The 21608-nt window shown below is 40.5% G+C and overlaps 1 protein-coding gene across 1 annotated transcript in view; it reads right to left on the reverse strand.

Moving 5' to 3' along the window:
• itgbl1 (integrin, beta-like 1) overlaps nt 1-21608 on the reverse strand; it is an 89437-nt gene that overhangs the window by 57357 nt on the left and 10472 nt on the right. Inside the window, exon 2 of the mRNA XM_061879745.1 lies at nt 8099-8301. Within this exon, the coding sequence (XP_061735729.1) occupies nt 8099-8301 (203 nt within the window). The remainder of the gene's footprint in view (nt 1-8098; nt 8302-21608) is intronic.

Raw genomic sequence — 21608 nt, forward strand, 5'->3', positions numbered from 1 at the left:
GCTACTCATCTCGTCCTCACGGGCTACCTGGTGCCCGCGGGCACCGCGTTGGTGACCCCTGGTCTAAAGGGACAAGCTTCAGCCTGGGCAGCCAATTTCCTCTTGGCGCTAGTGTTTGACTTGTCTCCATTTAATCATTTTTGGAGAGTAAAAAATGCAAGAGACAATAACTGCCTTTTAATAAAGTGGCCCCTGTGAATTTTTATAGTGACTTATATTTATATAGCGCATTTCTGTAGTGACTTAAAACGTTTTACATAGTGAGTCACTAGAAAAATGCGCTATATAAATATAAGGCACTATACAAATCCATTATCTGAGTTACATTTAAACCAGTGTGGGTGGGTAAAGTATCCTGCCCATGGACACAACGGCAGTGGCGGTGGAATGGTGGAAGCGGGAATCGAACCTGGAACCCTCAAGATGCTGGCACGGCCGCTCTACCAACCCACGCTGCACCGTCATAATTATGTTATGGTTGAGATTGTTATGTTAAAAGTTAAAGTACCAATGATTGTCACACACACACTATGAGTGGTGAAATTATTATTATTTGACCCATCACCCTTGATCACCCCCTGGGAAGTGAGGGGAGCAGTGGGCAGCAGTGGTGGCCACGCCCAGGAATAATTTTGGGTGATTTAACCCCCAATTCCCACCCTTGATGCTGAGTGCCAAGCAGGGAGGTAATGGGTCCCATTTTTATAGTCTTTGTTATGACTCGGCCGGGGTTTCAACTCACAACCAACCGATGTCAGGGCGGACACTCAAACCGCTAGGCCACTGAGTAAGTGTTGCACTTATTGAAGAGGGTAAAAAAGGTATATCAGTCATTATATGCTGGTTTTGTGGTTGTTAAAGTTAAGGATTTTGGTGATTTCTGATCATTTGTGAGAGCACCAAAGAGACGTCTGTGTGTGTGTGTGTGTGTGTGTGTGTGTGTGTGTGTGTGTGTGTGTGTGTGTGTGTGTGTGTGTGTGTGTGTTGGCGGAGCAGCAGATTGTCGTCATTGTCTTGGCATGTTAATAAAGACGATTAATTCATAACCTCCTTGTTATGTTGCAGTAGTTCTCAAATTGTGGTACCCAGGTGCCATCTACTGATACACCCAAGAATCACTTGAGTAAAAATGTTTTATTTCCCTATATTCAAACACAGTGTTACTGTTCATACTGTGTGTTATGTCAGAGTGGCCAGAAATATTAAATATGAATGTTAAATAAAACATCTGCCTTGTTTTTAATGAATACTTGGCCTACTGCGCTACTGTATTTTAATATTGGGTTAATGGTGGTACTTGGAGACTTTTCTGAGGTGGTAGTTGGCGCAGTACTGTATAGCACGTTATCTCGTGTACACACCTCAAGTAAAATGGGTACTCTTGTCGAGACTGAAGAAATTTGCTTCGCTACACAAACTTTTCAATTGAGGAACCCTGTTCAAGAACCACTTAAGACTGTAAATCGAGGTTTCCACTGTTTAATATACGGAACCTGTCAAATGTTTGCAGACTTTTCACCTCGACTTTTGCATGTATGCTGTCTTTGTGTTCCAGGTGACTGTATTGTTATTAATGTTGTTTTTTCAGAATTATTTGTCCTCAGTGTGACCTTCATCCTGATTTGTAACGTTCTCATGAAGATCAGCATCTGCGGACCACATAGTTGGACTTTGGACACGCACTCCCTTGGCACAATGTGAGATAATCCAAATATTATGTTTCGACAAAGACCAAAACACGACAAAATAAACATGAACGATTGAGTGGTGGCTGCAGGGTGAATTACCATTACAAAAATAATAACGAGATATGTTTAAAATCGGCCTAATAAGAACCTACTGCTGAGAGTGAAACCATATACATGTCCCAATAATGTGCTTTTTACAGAATAACCAGCATGCGGGGGCACTTCGGTGTAAAGAAACGGAGGGCAAAGGGAAAAAAAGGATACTATAGAGTTCCACTTGGATGAACTTTTGAGAGCAAAATCAATGAAAGGAGCGCCGGAACAAAGCTCCGCCTCTGAAGTGCAATGCACTGAAAGGGCCCGCAGGGCATTCAGTGAAAAATGTTAGGAGGAAAGAAAATATGAATAAAACTTCAGGAATATTGAAAATACACAACATTGCCAAAAGTATTTGGCCAACCATACAAATGATGACAATTAGGTGTATAAAATCAAGCACTTAGGCATGGAGACTGTTTCTACAAAAATTTGTGAAAGAATGGGCCGCTCCCAGTGATTTCCAGCGTGGAACTGTCATAGGATGCCACCTGTGCAACAAATCCAGTCGTGAAATTTCCTCGCTCCTAAATATTCCAAAGTCAACTGGCAGCTTTATTATAAAAAAAAAAAAAACTGAAGAATTTGGGAACAACAGCAACTCAGCCACCAAGTGGTAGGCCACGTAAACCGACAGGGAGGGATCAGCGGATGCTGAAGCGCATAGTGCGAAGACTTTCTGCACAGTCAGTTGCTACAAAGCTCCATACTTCATGTGACCTTCCAATCAGCCCACGTACAGTACGCAGAGAGCTTCATGGAATGGATTTCCATGGCCGAGCAGCTGCATCCAAGCCATACATCACCAAGTCCAATGCAAAGCGTGGGATGCAGTGGTGTAAAGCAGTGGTCCCCAACCACCAATCGTACCGGGCCGTGGCTCGATTGGTATCGGGCCGCAGAAGAATTTTTTATTCATTTTTATTAAAAAAATATATATATAAATATATATATATATTATTTTTTATTAAATCAACATAAAAAACACAATATACACTTACAATTAGAGCACCAACCAAAAAAACCTCCCATTTTCATGACAAAAACGTCCCTTTTTCATGACAAACAAAAAAACAAAAACAAAACAAAAAAAATGGATTACCCCACCCCCACCCCCCGGGCTGAGGGACAAATAATTAAGCGTTGACCGGTCCGCGGATACAAAAAGGTTGGGGACCACTGGTGTAAAGCACATCGCCACTGGACTCTAGAGCAGTGGAGACGCGTTCTCTGGAGTGATGAATCATGCTTTCCATCTGGCAATCTGATGGACGAGTCTGGGTTTGGAGGTTAAATAGATAAGTGATAAATGGGTTGTACTTGTATTCGAGTGTGAAATTTGGTGGAGGATGAATTATGGTGTGGGTTTGTTTTTCAGGAGTTGGGCTTGGCCCCTCAGTTCCAGTGAAAGTAACCTTGAATGCCCCAGGAATCCAAAACATTTTGGACAATTCCATGCTTCCAACCTCGTGGGAACAGTTTGGTGCGGGCCCCTTCCTCTTCCAACATGACTGTGCACCAGTGCACAAAGCAAGAACCAAAAATAAATGGATATCGAAGTCTGGTGTGGATGAACTTGACTGGCCTGCACAGAGTCCTGACCTGAACCTGCTAGAACACCTTTGGGATGAATTAGAACTGAGACTGAGAGCCAGGCCTTCTCGACCCACATCAGTGTGTGACATCACCAATGCGCTTTTAGAAGAATGGTCGAAAAATTCCTATAAACACACTCCGCAACCTTGTGGACAGCCTTCCCAGAAGAATTGAAGTGTAATAGCTTCAAAAGGAGCACCGACATCATATTGCACCCTATGGGTTAGGAATGGGATGGCACGTCAAGTTCATATGTGAGTCAAGGCAGGTGGCCAAATACTTTTGTCAATATAGTGTATGTTCCTGTGAATGTTCTTGCAGTGTATGTGCTACAGTAATTGCACCTGGTTGTTGTGTGAGTGTGACGCCATGAAAACCAGCCTCATCCTTGGCACGTGCTTGTGTGTCTGTAGGTGTGAAGCGCCATCCTTCTCTCAGACGCCAGCCGCCGCGCCGCTGAGTGAAACCCCATTATCAAGCCGACAAGGCGGGCCTCGCCGTTCCAGCCTGCTGAACCATAATGAGCTCCTCGCAGCCAGACAGCCAACTTGTCTGCACAAATAAATCACTCCAGCCATCGCCTGCACGCCGCCGCCAACCCGCGCCTGCTACTCATATCTCTATCAGACCCCCTCCCGCCCTGCATGCAGGTAATCACAGCACACGCGCCATATGTTTGCGTCATAAACATGCAGGGCCATTTCCCAGGCACTTTTCAAAAGTTTACATCCACTTCACCACGCACGCTCGTGAATGAGAAGGCGGCTCCAAAGTTTTGACTGCAACTTTGATTGTCGCCAACAGTTTTTAGACTGTGTACATGCAGAGTATGGACCACAAAAGAAAAGAAAAACAAAAGACAATAAATGATACAAAAAATGTCAGCTACCCAAAGGAGCATGTTTGGCAGCGCACACACACAGAGTACTTCCAAGTAGACACAGTTTGTAGAGAGAAAACGGAGAATGAACGCATGTTGGCTTAAAAACTTACGATAAAGGTGAAGTTTTAACACTGAAACGCCCTCAGAAAGAGGTGCTTTAAGACATGGCTAGCTACTTCTAAATCACCAATCCTCGTCTCCACGGCGACCAATAAAGCATGTTTCTTACAAGTATTATTATCACTGGAGGACGAGGAATAGCTAAATATGCTTCACTACACACAGTAGGAGGATACAATAGCTAACCGGCGTCACCGCTAAAAAATGACATCCACTGTAATGACACCAAGTACAATAGCGTATCTAGTCGATACTACTATGAGTACATCAATAGTTTTCATCATCACAAAATTCAAATTCATATTATGTTTATAAACTTAAGAAATATGTCCGTGGACACATGAGGACTTTGAATATGACCAAAGTATGATCCTGTAACTACTTGGTATCGGATTGATACCCATATTTGTGGTATCGTCCAAAACTAATGTAAAACATCCAAACAAGAGAAGAATAAGTGATTATTACATTTAAACAGAAATGTAGATAAAACATGTTAAAAGAGAAAGTAAGCAGATATTAACAGTAAATGAACAAGTAGATTAATAATACATTTTTACAGCTTGTCCTTAATAATGTTGACAAAATAATAGAATGATAAATGACACAATATGTTACTGCATATGTCATTTGTTTGCTTACTTACTAATAAAAGACAAGTTTTCTTGTATGTTCACTATTGTATTTAAGGACTTAAATGAAATAATAAACACATTGTTTTAATGTACCCCAATATTTTTTGTTAAAATAAAACTAATAATGCCATTTTTTTGTGGTTCCCTTTATTCAGAAAAGCTGCTTTTGTTGTTGCTGTGTGTGTGTCGCTCCCAAATTTAGAGTAAAACGCACACTTGAGCTTAGTGTTAGGCCTGGAAATAGGTCAACAACTGTTAGAAACATACATTTTTAAGCCTTGATTTTTGTTGATTATTTAAAAAAAAATTACAGTCAAACTACTCGGGACTAAAATATCTGTTTCTGAAAAATAGTTGTTAGAATTGTTTATAATAATATAGATTATTAATATTACTCACTTTTGAGCTCATCGGGATAAAACAATTATGCTTCACAAAACTGCTTCAAAATGAACACATATTCATATTTTCCTGCATTATCCTAATTTTTTTAATTGTTGTTGTTCTTAGGTTTCACAGTGGATCAATGATCAGTAACATTAATTTTCATGCATTTTTATTTTTAGACTTTTTTATTGGGAAAAACGTGCGCTCGAGCGAAGCAGGGCAAAAAATGGCAGCTTCCAAAAACGTGAAAATATCATACATTTAAATTTATTCCACATTGTTAGTAGTAGCATTTGTATTATTACTCATGCTCAACTTCTTTAGGACACAAACGGCCGCTTTCCAGCATCTGCTGGAAAATTATCATATATTCATATTTTTTCATGTATATTCCCATTTTTTATTTTTTATTCAAAACCTTTAAAATGACTTCAGCCTGAAATATAAATATAGTGTACTAATTATATGTTGTATATTTTAACCCTTTAACGGCCAGTATGTTTACTAGGGCTGTGAATCTTTGGGCAACACATGATTTGATTCAATTCTCGGCGCTAATGATTTGATTCAGGATCGATTCTTGATTCAAAATCAACACAATGGGTGCCAGTGCTATGATTAAATACATTCCTCCATAAAATAAAATGTTATTATATATTTCGACAAAACCCAAAACCTGTCAAGTTGGCACATTGTGTAAATGGTAAATAAAAACAGAATACAATGATTTGCTTATCATTTTTCAACTTATATTCAATTGAATAGACTGCAAAGACAAGATATTTAACGTTCCAACTGAAAAACTTATTTTATTTTTTGCAAGTAATCATTAACTTAGAATTTAATGGCAGCAACACAGGGGCATTTTTGCCACTGTGTTACATGGCCTTTCCTTTCAACAACACTCAGTAAACGTTTGGGAACTGAGGAGACCAATTTTTGAAGTGGAATTATTAACCATTTTTGCTTGATGTACAGCTTAAGTTGTTCAACAGTCTCTGTTGTGGTATTTTAGGCGCCACACACTTTCAATGGGAGACAGGTCTGGACTACAAGCATGCCAGTCTAGTACCTGCACCCTTCTATCTATGAAACCACGCTGTTGGATCACGCTGAAATAAGCCTAGGCTTCCATGATAACGTTGCTTGGATGGCAACATATGTTGCTCCTAAACCTGTATATACATTTCAGCATTAATGGTGCCTTCACAGATGTGTAAGTTAACCATGCCTTGGGCACAAATAAACCCCCATACCATCACAGATGCTGGCTTTTCAACTGTGTGCCTAGAACAATCCGGATCATTCTTTTCTGCTTTGTTCAGGAGGAAACGACGTCCACAGTTTCCAAAAACAATTTTAAATGCGGACTCGTCAGATCACAGACCACTTTGCATCAGTCCATCTTAGATGAGCTCGGGCCCAGCATTTGTGGGTGTTGTTGATAAATGGCTTTCGCTTTTCAAAGAGTTTTAACTTGCGCTTACAGATGTAGCGACCAATTGTAGTTACTGACAGTGGTTTTCTGAAGTGTTCCTGATCCCTTGTCGGGATATCCTTTACACGCTGATGTCACTTTTTGAGGCCTAATGGAACCAAGGTCACGGGCATTCAATTTTAAGTGCAGGGATTTCTCCAGATTCTCTGAACCTTTTGAGAAATGCTGTTCTTGAAGCTGTTCGATAATTTGCTCACACATTTGTTCACAAAATGGTGACCCTTGCCCCATCCTTGATTGTGAATGACTGAGCATTTCATGGAAGCTGTTTTTATACCCAATCATAGCACCCACCCGTTCCCAACTGGCTTTTTCACGTGTGGGATGTTCCAAATAAGTGTTTGATGAGCATTCCTCAACTTTCTCAGTCTTTTTTGCCACTCGTGCCAACTTTTTTTGAAACACGTTGCGGGCATCAAATTCCAAATGAGCTAATATTCGCAAAAATAACAGTTTTCCTGTTTGAATGTTAAGTATCTTGTCTTTAAGTTGAAAAGGATTTGCAAATCATTGTATTCTGTTTTTATTTACCATTTACATAACATGCCAACTTTACTGGTTTTGGGTTTTGTCGATTACTTAGAATAAAACGGGTTTTGTTTAGTAAAATTCTAACCAAACATTTAATAAAGTCAAATACAAATAAGGCAATAAAAGAACGTATCCAACACTTCTTTTTTCTAAAATAAATCTGTACAGCAGAAAAAAAAAAAATATATATATATATATATATATATATATATATATATATATATATATATATATATATTTCAATAAATTGTGTTTTTTTTAAATGATTAAGAATTGTTACAAATAACAATAGCAAATAATTTGAAAATCTTTTTTTTTCCGTCACCTATTTTGTGTAGAAAATAGCACACAAACAGTTTTTTTAACATATGAACTGTTTTTTAACGTTAGTAATCGACACACAGACATAACATGAGTGTTCCCCACATATACTGAACAAAATAAAAAGTGGGAAATTTTGCTGCATGCTTCGAATGGGAAAACATAGCACCCTCTGGTGGATGTATAAAAATATAGGGCAATTGTCCAATTGGAGCTCTAAACAAAGATTTGTGTTAGTTTAAAATTCAAAAAAGTCATGACAAACAATATTACAGTACAGTCATATGGCATAATGTCTACTAATACCACTGCACATGTGATGGTATGCGCTCTGTGTACTCACCGTTACATATTTTTTCATTGTGTGTGGCACAGACCCAGTCATGGCACTCGCAGCGAGGCCCATAAAATTTCCCTGGATCTGACGCCTGGCAGACGCACACGCCGCAGTCACACTTGCCCCTCCCGCTGCAGATGTTGCCGTCGGGCGTCCGGCAGCGGCGCAGGGCTGAGTCGGCCGACAGGCGACACACGCCCGCCACCTGGCTGAATGGGAAAAATAAATAATAAATAATAAATAAATGGGTTGTACTTGTATAGCGCTTTTCTACCTTCAAGGTACTCAAAGCGCTTTGACACTACTTCCACATTTACCCATTCACACACACATTCACACACTGATGGAGGGAGCTGCCATGCAAGGCGCCAACCAGCACCCATCAGGAGCAAGGGTGAAGTGTCTTGCTCAGGACACAACGGACGTGACGAGGTTGGTACTAGGTGGGATTTGAACCAGGGACACTCGGGTTGCGCAAGGCCACTCTTCCACTGCGCCACGCCGTCTTGTCTTTCCACCCTTCTTGAGACATCAACTAGGAAAAGTAACGTCCATATGAGGACCGGTGGACATGTTAGGACCGAAATCATGGTCCCAATACGGAAAACCATTGCATTTAATACAGAGCCAAATACTAGAGTCAGTGAACATTGCTCCAAAGTCAGGATTTTTAATTTTTTATTTTAATATTCATACAAAAGTAAACATTGACTGTTGAAAAGTTGAGAGTTAAGTTGAGACATTTAACCTTAGAGCAGGGGTCTCAGACATGTGGCCCGCGGGCCAATTGCGCGCCGGGAGAGGTTATTTTGCGGCCCCCACCTTAATATGAAAGTTTAATGTTAATGCGGGCCGCAAGTTTTATATGAATGGCGCTTGACCAAGTGACAATATGTAATGCACACTGAAACTGAAACATTTCTATTCTCCCAGCTGTGTAAAATGTTGTTTTCTGTCATGGATTGCAGCTCCACACTGGACATGTTTGGACACTATCACACAGGAAGTGACAAAACAACGGCAGATGGTTAGCTGTCAATCAACATGATTCAGGAAGATGTTTTCATCCACGACTCACAACCTAAAGTTGTTGTTCTATCTAGAGCAGGGGTGCCCATTACGTCGATTGCGAGCTACCAGTCGACCGCGGGGGGTGTGTCAGTCGATCTCCAGCCAGGCTTTTAAAAAAAATAGACCTAAAAATTAGTGATCATCAATCTTCACCAAGACGTCACTTAAATGACATTCACGGCACCGGAGGGTCCCGCGAGATGACGCCGGCCGCTGCAAGACCATCACCATGAAAACATGACCGAGAGGAAGGCGAGAAACACCCCCCACCTCAACAGACTCCCGCGCCGTACCTTCCGTCAAAACTCCAAAAGCCGACCGCAAAAAAGGCAATAAAAAAAAGAAGAAGAGCGAGGGTAAGTCATGGACCAAGTATGCAACTGTATGTGTTGCAGTCATCTTGTATTGAGCTGCTAACATTTACTCTCATGTTGTTATTGAAATGTTTTTACAGTATTTTCCAATTGCTTACAAATCAATTTTGAACGTTCACACAGTTAAAGTCTATACACAGTAAGCAAAACCACTGTGCAGATTTGCCTGATATTAGGCATAGACTCTGCTTCACAGTTTTTGCGAAATATTACACACAATGCTTTTACACACACCTTCCCATCTTGCACACACATACAGTGGGGCAAAAAAGGATTTAGTCAGCCACCGATTGTGCAAGTTCTCCCACTTAACATGATGACAGAGGTCTGTAATTTTCATCATAGGTACACTTCAACTGTGAGAGACAGAATGTGAAAAAAAAAATCCAGGAATTCACATTGTGGGAATTTTAAAGAATTTATTTGTAAATTATGGTGGAAAATAAGTATTTGGTCAACCATTCAAAACTCTCACTGATGGAAGGAGGTTTTGGCTCAAAATCTCACGAAACTTGGCCCCATTCATTCTTTCCTTAGTCCTGTCTCCTTAGCAGAAAAACAGCCCCAAAGCATTATGTCTCCACCCCCATGCTTCACAGTAGGTTTGGTGTTCTTGGGATGCAACTCAGTATTCTTCTTCCTCCAAACACGACGAGTTGAGTTTATACCAAAAAGTTCTATTTTGTTTTCATCTGACCACATGACATTCTCCCAGTCTTCTGCTGTATCATCCGTGTATCCATTTTGGTATAAACTCAACTCGTCGTGTTTGGAGGAAGAAGAATACTGAGTTGCATCCCAAGAACACCATACCTACCGTGAAGCATGGGGGTGGAAACATCATGCTTTAGGGCTGTTTATCTGTTAAGGGGACAGGACGATGGATCCGTGTTAAGGAAAAATGAATGGGGCCATGTATTGTGAGATTTTGAGCCAAAACCTCCTTCCATTAATAATAATCCAAGATGGCGGCGCCCGGACGGGCTGCGCTCTCGAGGAGCTCCTGCTAAAGATGGAACATTTGGCAGAAATACCGGACAATTCCACAAACTTTATGGCTGGCTCACATCGTGGTCACTCCGTGATCACGTACGACCGCCAGACACTTCTGGATGTGGACATATCGGGCCGTTTTGGACTGATGGACACTTGCGTGCTAGACTTGCTAACTAGCATGGGAATACATCGGCGGCTACATCCAGCGGCCCGTGAAGCAGGGGAGTCTAGTAGCAGCGGGGGCCGTCTACGGAGCAGACGCCAGCGGTGTGATCGGAAACGCGGATGCCGAGCGGGGCTAAAAACAAAGCAGAAGGCTAATCCCCACAGAACACCACTTTCCTCCATCCCGAAGACGGATTTAGATGGAAAATGCGAGACTACTGGTCTGAGTAAGGAGTCAGTTAAATTAGAACAAGTTTTTTCTGCTTTGAGTGTTTCAGAGTTGGACATGTGTTTTACTGAGGTGGCTAACTATGATGTGTGCAGTTTATCAAAGCAACAAACAAACAATCGGAAAATCCCCGTTACTGAGGTGGCTAACCATGATGCGTGCAGTTTATCAAAGCAACAATCAAACAATCGGAAAATTCCTGTCGTATCAATTCCTAGATATGGTCGTAACTATACTAAATGCACTGGGCATAATAAACACAACATTATTAATATTGCTACTACGGATAATTTGATCAAAAACTCCCTAAAACAGCCCACTACCTATAATATAGGTTTTTTAAACATAAGATCATTGTCTCCCAAAACGTTGTTAGTTAATGATATTATCAGAGACAACAATCTTAACGTCATCGGTCTCAGCGAAACCTGGCTTAAACCAAACGACTTTTTTGCGCTAAATGAGGCATGTCCTCCTAACTTTACACATGCGCATATTGCCCGTCCGCTCAAAAGGGGTGGGGGGGTCGCACTAATATACAACGAAAACTTTAACCTTAGTCCTAACATAAATAATAAATATAAATCGTTTGAGGTGCTTACTATGAGGTCTGTCACACCGCTGCCTCTACACCTGGCTGTTATCTACCGCCCCCCAGGGCCCTATTCGGACTTTATTAATGAATTCTCAGAGTTCATTGCTGATCTAGTGACACACGCCGATAATATAATCATAATGGGGGACTTTAATATCCATATGAATACCCCATCGGACCCACCGTGCGTAGCGCTCCAGACTGTAATTGACAGCTGTGGTCTCACACAAATAATAAATGAACCCACGCATCGCAACGGTAATACGATAGACCTAGTGCTTGTCAGGGGCATCACCGTTTCCAAAGTTACGATACTCCCGTATACTAAAGTATTGTCCGATCATTACCTTATAAAATTCGAGGTTCAGACGCATGTTCGTCAAACTAATAATAATAATAACTGCTATAGCAGCCGCAACATTAATACAGCCACAACGACAACTCTTGCTGACCTACTGCCCTCGGTAATGGCACCATTCCCAAAGTATGTGGGCTCTATTGATAACCTCACTAACAACTTTAACGACGCCCTGCGCGAAACCATTGATAACATAGCACCGCTAAAGTTAAAAAAGGCTCCAAAAAAGCGCACCCCGTGGTTTACAGAAGAAACTAGAGCTCAGAAATTATTATGCAGAAAGCTGGAACGCAAATGGCGCACGACTAAACTTGAGGTGCACCATCAAGCATGGAGTGATGGTTTAATAACTTATAAACGCATGCTTACCTTAGCTAAAGCTAAATATTACTCAAATCTCATCCACCGTAATAAAAACGATCCTAAATTTTTGTTTAGTACGGTAGCATCGCTAACCCAACAAGGGACTCCTTCCAGTAGCTCAACCCACTCAGCTGATGACTTTATGCAATTCTTTAGTAAGAAAATTGAAGTCATTAGAAAGGAGATTAAAGACAATGCGTCCCAGCTACAACGGAGTTCTATTAACACTGACACGATTGTATATACGGCGGATACTGCCCTCCAAAATAGTTTCTCTCGTTTTGAGGAAATAACATTAGAGGAATTGTTACAACGTGTAAATGGAATAAAACAGACAACATGTTTACTTGACCCTCTTCCTGGGAAACTGATCAAGGAACTCTTTGTATTATTAGGTCCATCAGTGCTAAATATTATAAACTTATCACTCTCCTCGGGCACTGTTCCCCTAGCATTCAAAAAAGCGGTTATTCATCCTCTTCTTAAAAGACCTAACCTCGATCCTGACCTCATGGTAAATTACCGACCGGTGTCTCACCTTCCCTTTATTTCAAAAATCCTTGAAAAAATTGTTGCGGAGCAGTTAAATGAACACTTAGTGTCTAACAATCTATGTGAAACCTTTCAATCCGGTTTCAGGGCAAATCACTCGACGGAGACAGCCCTCGCAAAAATGACTAATGATCTATTGCTAACGATGGATTCTGATGCGTCATCTATGTTGCTGCTCCTCGATCTTAGCGCTGCTTTCGATACCGTCGATCATAATATTTTATTAGAACGTATCAAAACACGAATTGGTATGTCAGACTTAGCCCTGTCTTGGTTTAACTCTTATCTTACTGATAGGATGCAGTGTGTCTCCCATAACAATGTGACCTCGGACTACGTTAAGGTAACGTGTGGAGTTCCCCAGGGTTCGGTCCTTGGCCCTGAACTCTTCAGCATCTACATGCTGCCGCTAGGTGACATCATACGCAAATACGGTGTTAGCTTTCACTGTTATGCTGATGACACCCAACTCTACATGCCCCTAAAGCTGACCAACACGCCGGATTGTAGTCAGCTGGAGGCGTGTCTTAATGAAATTAAACAATGGATGTCCGCTAACTTTTTGCAACTCAACGCCAAAAAAACGGAAATGCTGATTATCGGTCCTGCTAGACACCGAACTCTATTTAATAATACAACTCTAACATTTGACAACCAAACAATTAAACAAGGCGACACGGTAAAGAATCTGGGTATTATCTTCGACCCAACTCTCTCCTTTGAGGCACACATTAAAAGCGTTACTAAAACGGCCTTCTTTCATCTCTGTAACATCGCTAAAATTCGCTCCATTCTGTCCACTAAAGACGCTGAGATCATTATCCATGCGTTTGTTACGTCTCGCCTCGACTACTGTAACGTATTATTTTCGGGTCTCCCCATGTCTAGCATTAAAAGATTACAGTTGGTACAAAATGCGGCTGCTGGACTTTTGACAAGAACAAGAAAGTTTGATCACATTACGCCTGTACTGGCTCACCTGCACTGGCTTCCTGTGCACTTAAGATGTGACTTTAAGGTTTTACTACTTACGTATAAAATACTACACGGTCTAGCTCCATCTTATCTTGCCGATTGTATTGTACCATATGTCCCGGCAAGAAATCTGCGTTCAAAGGATTCCGGCTTATTAGTGATTCCCAAAGCCCAAAAAAAGTCTGCGGGCTATAGAGCGTTTTCCGTTCGGGCTCCAGTACTCTGGAATGCCCTCCCGGTAACAGTTCGCGATGCCACCTCAGTAGAAGCATTTAAGTCTCACCTTAAAACTCATTTGTATACTCTAGCCTTTAAATAGACTCCCTTTTTAGACCAGTTGATCTGCCGTTTCTTTTCTTTTTCTTCTATGTCCCACTCTCCCGTGTGGAGGGGGTCCGGTCCGATCCGGTGGCCATGTACTGCTTGCCTGTGTATCGGCTGGGGACATCTCTGCGCTGCTGGTCCGCCTCCGCTTGGGATGGTTTCCTGCTGGCTCCGCTGTGAACGGGACTCTCGCTGCTGTGTCTTGGATCCTCTTTGGACTGGACTCTCGCGACTGTGTTGTATCCATTGTGGATTGAACTTTCACAGTATCATGTTAGATCCGCTCGACATCCATTGCTTTCCTCCTCTCTAAGGTTCTCATAGTCATCATTGTCACCGACGTCCCACTGGGTCATTATTGTCACCAATGTCCCACTGGGTGTGAGTTTTCCTTGCGCTTATGTGGGCCTACCGAGGATGTCGTGGTGGTTTGTGCAGCCCTTTGAGACACTAGTGATTTAGGGCTATATAAGTAAACATTGATTGATTGATTGATTAGTGAGAGCTTTGAACGGCCGGTATATCTATTTTTAGGAACACTAATCCAAAACGTCACAATAATGTCTGATTGAATGCTAAAAACGTGATAACAGACCGGCTTAAAAAAACAAAATGGATTTTTACATTTCTTTATCGAATGAGACACCCAGATTTTACATGAAAATAAAGAATGTGTGATTTAAAATATTAATAACTATGAATGATAAAACACTGAATATTGACAACATGTGAACGTTACACCATCGACATATTTCACAATCAAGAAAAACACAACAAAAATGCAACATTCAGCAAAATATGAACGGGAAGGGTAAAAACAACCCCACCTACAATCTGATCCATCACTAAGGTTTAGAACTTTGTTGTAAAAATCTCTTTCTTAGTCTGTCCCCGACTCCCGCATTTCAGTCTGGCCGCTCTGGAAAAACTCTGTGGAAATGCTCCCCACCCACACTGCTTGGTGCCTCGTCTGAGCTGCTGGGAAGTAGATCACCATAGTAACTACCGTATTTTTCGGATTATAAGTCGCTCCCGAGTATACGTCGCCCTGGCCGAAAATGCATAATAAAGAAGGACAAAAACATATACAAGTCGCACTGGAGTATAAGTCGAATTTTTGGGGGAAATGTATTTGCTAAAATCCAACACCAAGAATAGACATTTGAAAGGCATGTTAAAATAAAGAAAGAATAGTGAAGAACAGGCTGAATAAGTGTACGTTATATGAGGCATAAATAACCAACTGAGAAGGTGCCTGGTATGTTAACCTAACATATTATGGTAAGAGTCATTCAAATAACTATAACATATAGAACATGCTATACATTTACCAAGCAATCTGTCACTCCTAATCGATAAATCCGATGAAATCTTCTTCCTCAATGTCGCTTCTAAACAACTCTGCCAACTCCAAAGGTATGCGCCGCTTCCTCTTGTCGTTTTCTGCTGCATATTTCACTACGTCCAGCTTGTAATCTGCAGTACATGATTTCCTTTTCGGTGCCATTTTTGTTCAGCCCTTCTCAGTTTTTATAAGTTACCGCCAATGATGAAATGATCCATTTTAATAGCTACGGTAGTAGCATATAGCAGTTGGCATCCCATGACCCACAATGCACTTCTGCCATCACCCACCCCCGCCGAATTCTTATTGGCTGACGTATACTTGGCGATTGCTGACATTTTCTTCGTCTCTTCCGCGAATGAGATAAATAATATTATTTGATATTTTACGGTAATGTGTTAATAATTTCACACATAAGTTGCTCCGGCCTATATATGAAAAAAAATGTGACTCATAGTCCGTAAAATACGGTAGTACGTCATGCAAAAGCGCAGATTCCAATGATTTGAAATACTTTGTATAGTTCAAGACTTACGGTCATTACAAAACATCACTGCATATCATAATGGCAGCTACACTTTCCATCTTAAAGAACTAAAAAAATTATTTGAGAATGTTAGGCAGGCCAGATTGAAAAGCTTAACGGGCCTTAATTTGCCCAGGTCTGTGATACACCCATTTTCACACTTTACACACACACTAGGATTGTGATACACACATATGTATCTCAAGATTTGTTTTCAAACCTTTTTATTTGTCTCAGATTTTAATTTGTACTGCATGTCGTTGTTGAATATTGTGATATGTTACTTTACCTAACTGTGGTAAAAATAAATATTTGCAGTTTGCAGCATCATTGTTGAGCACTTCTTGAAAAGTTTACAGGACAGGATATTTCTACTTTCTCTTTAGGTCCTCACGTATAGGCCCACTTTTAAGTAAACAATGATGATTGCTATGGATTTGCCAATATATTTGTTCAAGTTAGAGTAATCATTCAGCACTTATGCTAAAAAAGTTGAGCAAAATGCCCCAAACATGTAATTTCTTTTAGTAAAATAGTTTTTTTTAACAAATGTTTTTTGTATTTATCACTGTTCTGGGTAACCTACTCAGTGGCCTAGTGGTTAGAGTGTCCGTTCTGAGATCGGTAGGTGAGTTCAAACCCCAGCCTGTTGTTTTTGTTGTATTCTCCCTGCCTCCTCATCTGGTTTGTCAGTTTTTTCCCCAGTCTATTTGCCCTCAACTAGGCACACCTGCTGCCGATCACGTCCCGGTAGTATTTAAGCGCTTCAGCGCCAGCTGGTCCCTGCCGACTATTGTTCCTGAACTCCACTCTGACATGTGCTTCTGGTATTCAGCTCCCCTTGTATGTTGCTCTCGTATATTCATGTATTTTGACCTTATTGTGTTTTTGTTTTTTCTAGCCTCCTTGTTTTGAGGACTAGTTTTGCCATGCTGTGTGCGTCCAGGCCTTTTCCCCGGGCCAGCCTCTGAGAGAGACTACCTTTGTTATATTTCCCATGGTGTGCACGTTTGCCCCATCTTCCTAAGTTACCATTTTGACTTATTAAATATATTTATTTTGTTACTATCGCTAGCCTTGCCTCCATTCTCTGCATCTCGGGGTCCACCCTTGAACTATATATATATTTATATATACTCGTAACACAGCCGAGTCATACCAAAGACTATAAAAAAAATAGGACCCATTGCCTCCCCGCTTGACACTCAGCATCAAGGGTTGGAATTGGGGGTTAAATCACCACAAATGATTCCCGGGCGTGGCACCACTGCGCTCCACTGCTCCCCTCACTTCCCAGGAGGTGATCAAGGGGATGTGTCAAATGCAGAGGTCAAATTTCAACACACCTAGTGTGTGTGTGTGACAATCATTGGTGCTTTAACTTTAACTTTAACTCACTCCAACGGTGTCTTAATATTTTAGGTCTGTGTGAGTGAGATGACGATAGAATGGCATTTTTACAAATGCTTGCTTTATTTTAAAGAATGTGCATATGTTTGGACCAAATTAGTGTGTCACTTTGCAAGTAATCTAGGAATTAAGAAAATGTAACTTTGTGTTTGGAAAAGTGTGTCAATCCTTTTAAAAAAAGACACACTGTTAGTTAAATTGAGTGTAAGCAAATGGAAAAAAAAACTGTATGCACATCTATGGCTCATTTTGGATCTACGGGAAGTCAAAGTTTTCAGAGCACTGAACAAGATGTTGGAGTGCATCTGTGGGAAAGTCAGCAATCTGAGCCAACTACCCAGGATCGAGTGGTCCGAGACTACAAATGAACATAATCCTACACTCTGCTTGATTGGAAAAAAGGTAGCACACGTCTGCATTGGTCGGCTTTCGCCACGGAAGATCAACTTTAATCCCGCACGGGGATTAAAGTTCAACCACAACAGCAACAACACACTTCAAATTGTTTAAAGCAGGCATTTTTAAACTGTGGTGCGTACGCTGGCTCCATCTAGTGGAGAATCACTGCATTGGATATTCAAACACAGTGTTACTGTTCAAATTGTGTGTAATGTTACAGTGAACAAAAATATGATGTTGACTTGTTTTTAATGAATACTTAGGCCTATTATGCTATTGTATTTTAATGCTGGTCATTATGATGGTACTTGGAGAGCCAAGTTTTTATGAGGTGGTACTTGATGAAACAAGTTTGAGAACCACTGGTTTAAAGATCCATCCATCCATCCATTTTCTACCGCTTGTCCCCTTCGGGGTGGCGGGGGGTGATGGAACCTATCTCAGCTGCATTCGGGCGGAAGGCGGGGTACACCCTGGACAAGTCGCCACCTGATCGCAGGGCCAACACAGATAGACAGATAACATTCACACACTCGGGAACATTTAGTGTTGCCAATCAACCTATCCCCAGGTGCATGTCTTTGGAAGTGGGAGGAAGCCGGAGTACCCGGAGGAAACCCACGCAGTTTGGAAGTGGGAGGAAGCCGGAGTACCCGGAGGGAACCCAAGCAGTCACGGGGAGAACATGCAAACTCCACACAGAAAGATCCCGAGTGCGGGATCGAACCCAGGACCTTCATATTGTGAGGCAGACACACTAACCCCTTTTACCACCGTGCTGCCCTGGTGGAAAGATATTTAACTAAATTGTTTTAGGAGCCACGTTTCCAGAAAGCTAAGAACCATGGGGCCGGACTTCTCCCTTCACTATCATTCTTATTTTGTGTTTACATCTGCATATATATTCATAAATAAATAAATATAAACTTGTCCAGGGTGTACGCCGCCTTCCACCCAAATGCAGCTGAGATAGGCACCAGCACCCCCCGCGACCCTGAACGGGACAAGCGGTAGAAAAAGGATGGATGGATGGATCTTTAAACCAGTGGTTCTCAAACTTGTTTCATCAAGTACCACCTCATAAACACTTGGCTCTCCAAGTATATGTGTGTATACTGATATACAAACCCCGTTTCCATATGAGTTGGGAAATTGTGTTAGATGTAAATATAAACGAAATACAATGATTTGCAAATCATTTTCAACCCATATTCAGTTGAATATGCTACAAAGACAAGATATTTGATGTTCAAACTGATAAAAAAAAATTTGGGGGGCAATAAATCATTAAGTTTAGAGTTTGATGCCAGCAACACGTGACAAAAAAGTTGGGAAAGTTGGCAATGAATACTGATAAAGTTGAGGAATGCTCATCAAACACTTAAATGGAACATCCCGCAGATGTGCAGGCTAATTGGAAACAGGTGGGTGCCATGATTGGGTATAAAAGCAGCTTCCATGAAATGCTAAGTAATTCATAAACAAGGATGGGCTGAGGGTCACCACTTTGTAAGCAAATTGTCGAAGAGTTTTAGAACAACATTTTTCAACGAGCTATTGCAAGGAATTTAGGGATTTTACCATCTACGGTCCGTGAAATCATCAAAAAGTTCAGAGAATCTGGAGAAATCACTGCACGTAAGCGATGATATTACGGACTTTTGATCCCTCAGGCAGTACTGCATCAAAAACGAACATCATTGTGTAAAGGATATCACCACATGGGCTCAGGAACACTTCATAAAACCACTATCAGTAACTGCAGTTGGACGCTACATCTGTAAGTGCAAGTTAAAACTCTACTATGCGAAGCCAAACCCATTTATCAACAATATCCTGAAACGCCGCCGGCTTGGCTGGGCCCGAGCTCATCTAAGATGGACTGATGCAAAGTGGAAAGGTGTTCTGTGGTCTGACGAGTCCACATTTCAAATTATATTTGGAAACAAAGGACGTAGTGTCCTCCAGATCAAAGAGGAAAATAACCATTCGGATTGTTATAGGCACAAAGTTCAAAAGCCAGCATCTGTGATGGTATGGGGCTGTATTAGTGCCCAAGGCATGGGTAACTTACACATCTGTGAAGGCACCATTAATGCTGAAAGGTCCATACAGGTTTTAGAGCAACATATGTTGTCATCCAAGCAAGGTTATCATGGACGTCACTGCTTATTTCAGCAAGACAAGTGTTACAACAGCGTGGCTTCGTAAAAAAAGAGTGTGGGTACTTTCCTGGCCCGCCTGCAGTCCAGACCTGAAAATGTGTGGCGCAATATGAAGCGTAAAATACGACAGCGGAGATCCCGGACTGTTGAGCGACTGAAGCTCTACATAAAACAAGGATGGGAAAGAATTCCACTTTCAAAGCTTCAACAATTAGTTTCCTCAGTTCCCAAGTGTTTATTGAGTGTTGTTAAAAGAAAAGGTGATGTAACACAGTGGTGAACATGCCCTTTCCCAACTACTTTGGCACGTGTTGCAGCCATGAAATTCTAAGTTAATTATTATTTGCAAAAAAAAAAATAAAGTTTATGAGTTTGAACATCAAATATCTTGTCTTTGTAGTGCATTCAACTGAATATGGGTTGAAAAGGATTTGCAAATCATTTTATTCCGTTTATATTTACATCTAACACAATTTCCCAACTCATTTGAAAACAGGGTTTGTACATATATACATATATATGTATACAGTAGAGGCCAAAAGTTTGGACACACCTACTCATTCAATACATTTTCTTTATTTTCATGACTATTTACATTATATATTGTCATATAACTAAAACAAAACTATGAATGAACAAATGTGGAGTTATGAGCTTAACAAAAAAAGGTGAAATAACTGAAAACATGTTTTATATTTTAAGTTTCTTCAAAATAGCCACCCATTGCACTGATTACTTTTTTGTACACTTCTGGCATTCTCTCCATGAGCTTCAAGAGGTAGTCACCTGAAAGCTGCAATGTAAATAGTTATGAAAATAAAGGAAACTCATTGAAATGAAATGTGTGTCCAAACTTTCGGCCTGTACTGTATATATATATATATATATATATATATATATATATATATATATATATATATATATATATATATATGTATGTATATATATATGTATGTATAAATACATATATATATATGTATGTATAAATGTATATATATATATGTATATATGTATATATATATGTATGTATATATGTATATATATATATATATATATATATGTATGTATATATGTATATATGTATGTATATATGTATATATATATGTATATATGTATGTATATATGTATATATATATGTATATATATATATATATATATATATATATATATATATATATATATGTATATATATGTATGTATGTATGTGTACAGTATATGTGTGTTTGTATATACATATACGTGTGTGTGTGCGTGCGTGTGTGTGTGTGTGTGTGTATTTCGGAGAACCAGCATCCTTTACAGAACACATTTTTATTTTGGTCTATATATTTTGTCACAGGAGCGCTCTGGTGTTTTGAAGGACTCTCCTCAAAAAAGCGAGCCAAAGATCATCTCTAAGACAGCACCCTAGAGTTTTGAGAAATCTGCTGCAAAAATGTGAGTGTCTCACAAGTTGTTTTTTTTTAAACTAACCTGCGGGCCACCAGATAACAAAAAAAAAAAAAAGGACCTGAGACGCAACCTTGAGAAACACCACTAGTAAGTTAAAGTTAAAGTTAAATTACTAAAGATTGTCACACACATACTACATGGGGTGAAGTTATTCTCTGCATTTGACCCATCACCCTTGGTCACCCCCTGGGAGGTGAGGGGAGCAATGAGCAACAGC

Source organism: Nerophis ophidion, linkage group LG19 (genome assembly GCF_033978795.1).
Source record: "Nerophis ophidion isolate RoL-2023_Sa linkage group LG19, RoL_Noph_v1.0, whole genome shotgun sequence".
Lineage (NCBI taxonomy): Eukaryota > Metazoa > Chordata > Actinopteri > Syngnathiformes > Syngnathidae > Nerophis > Nerophis ophidion.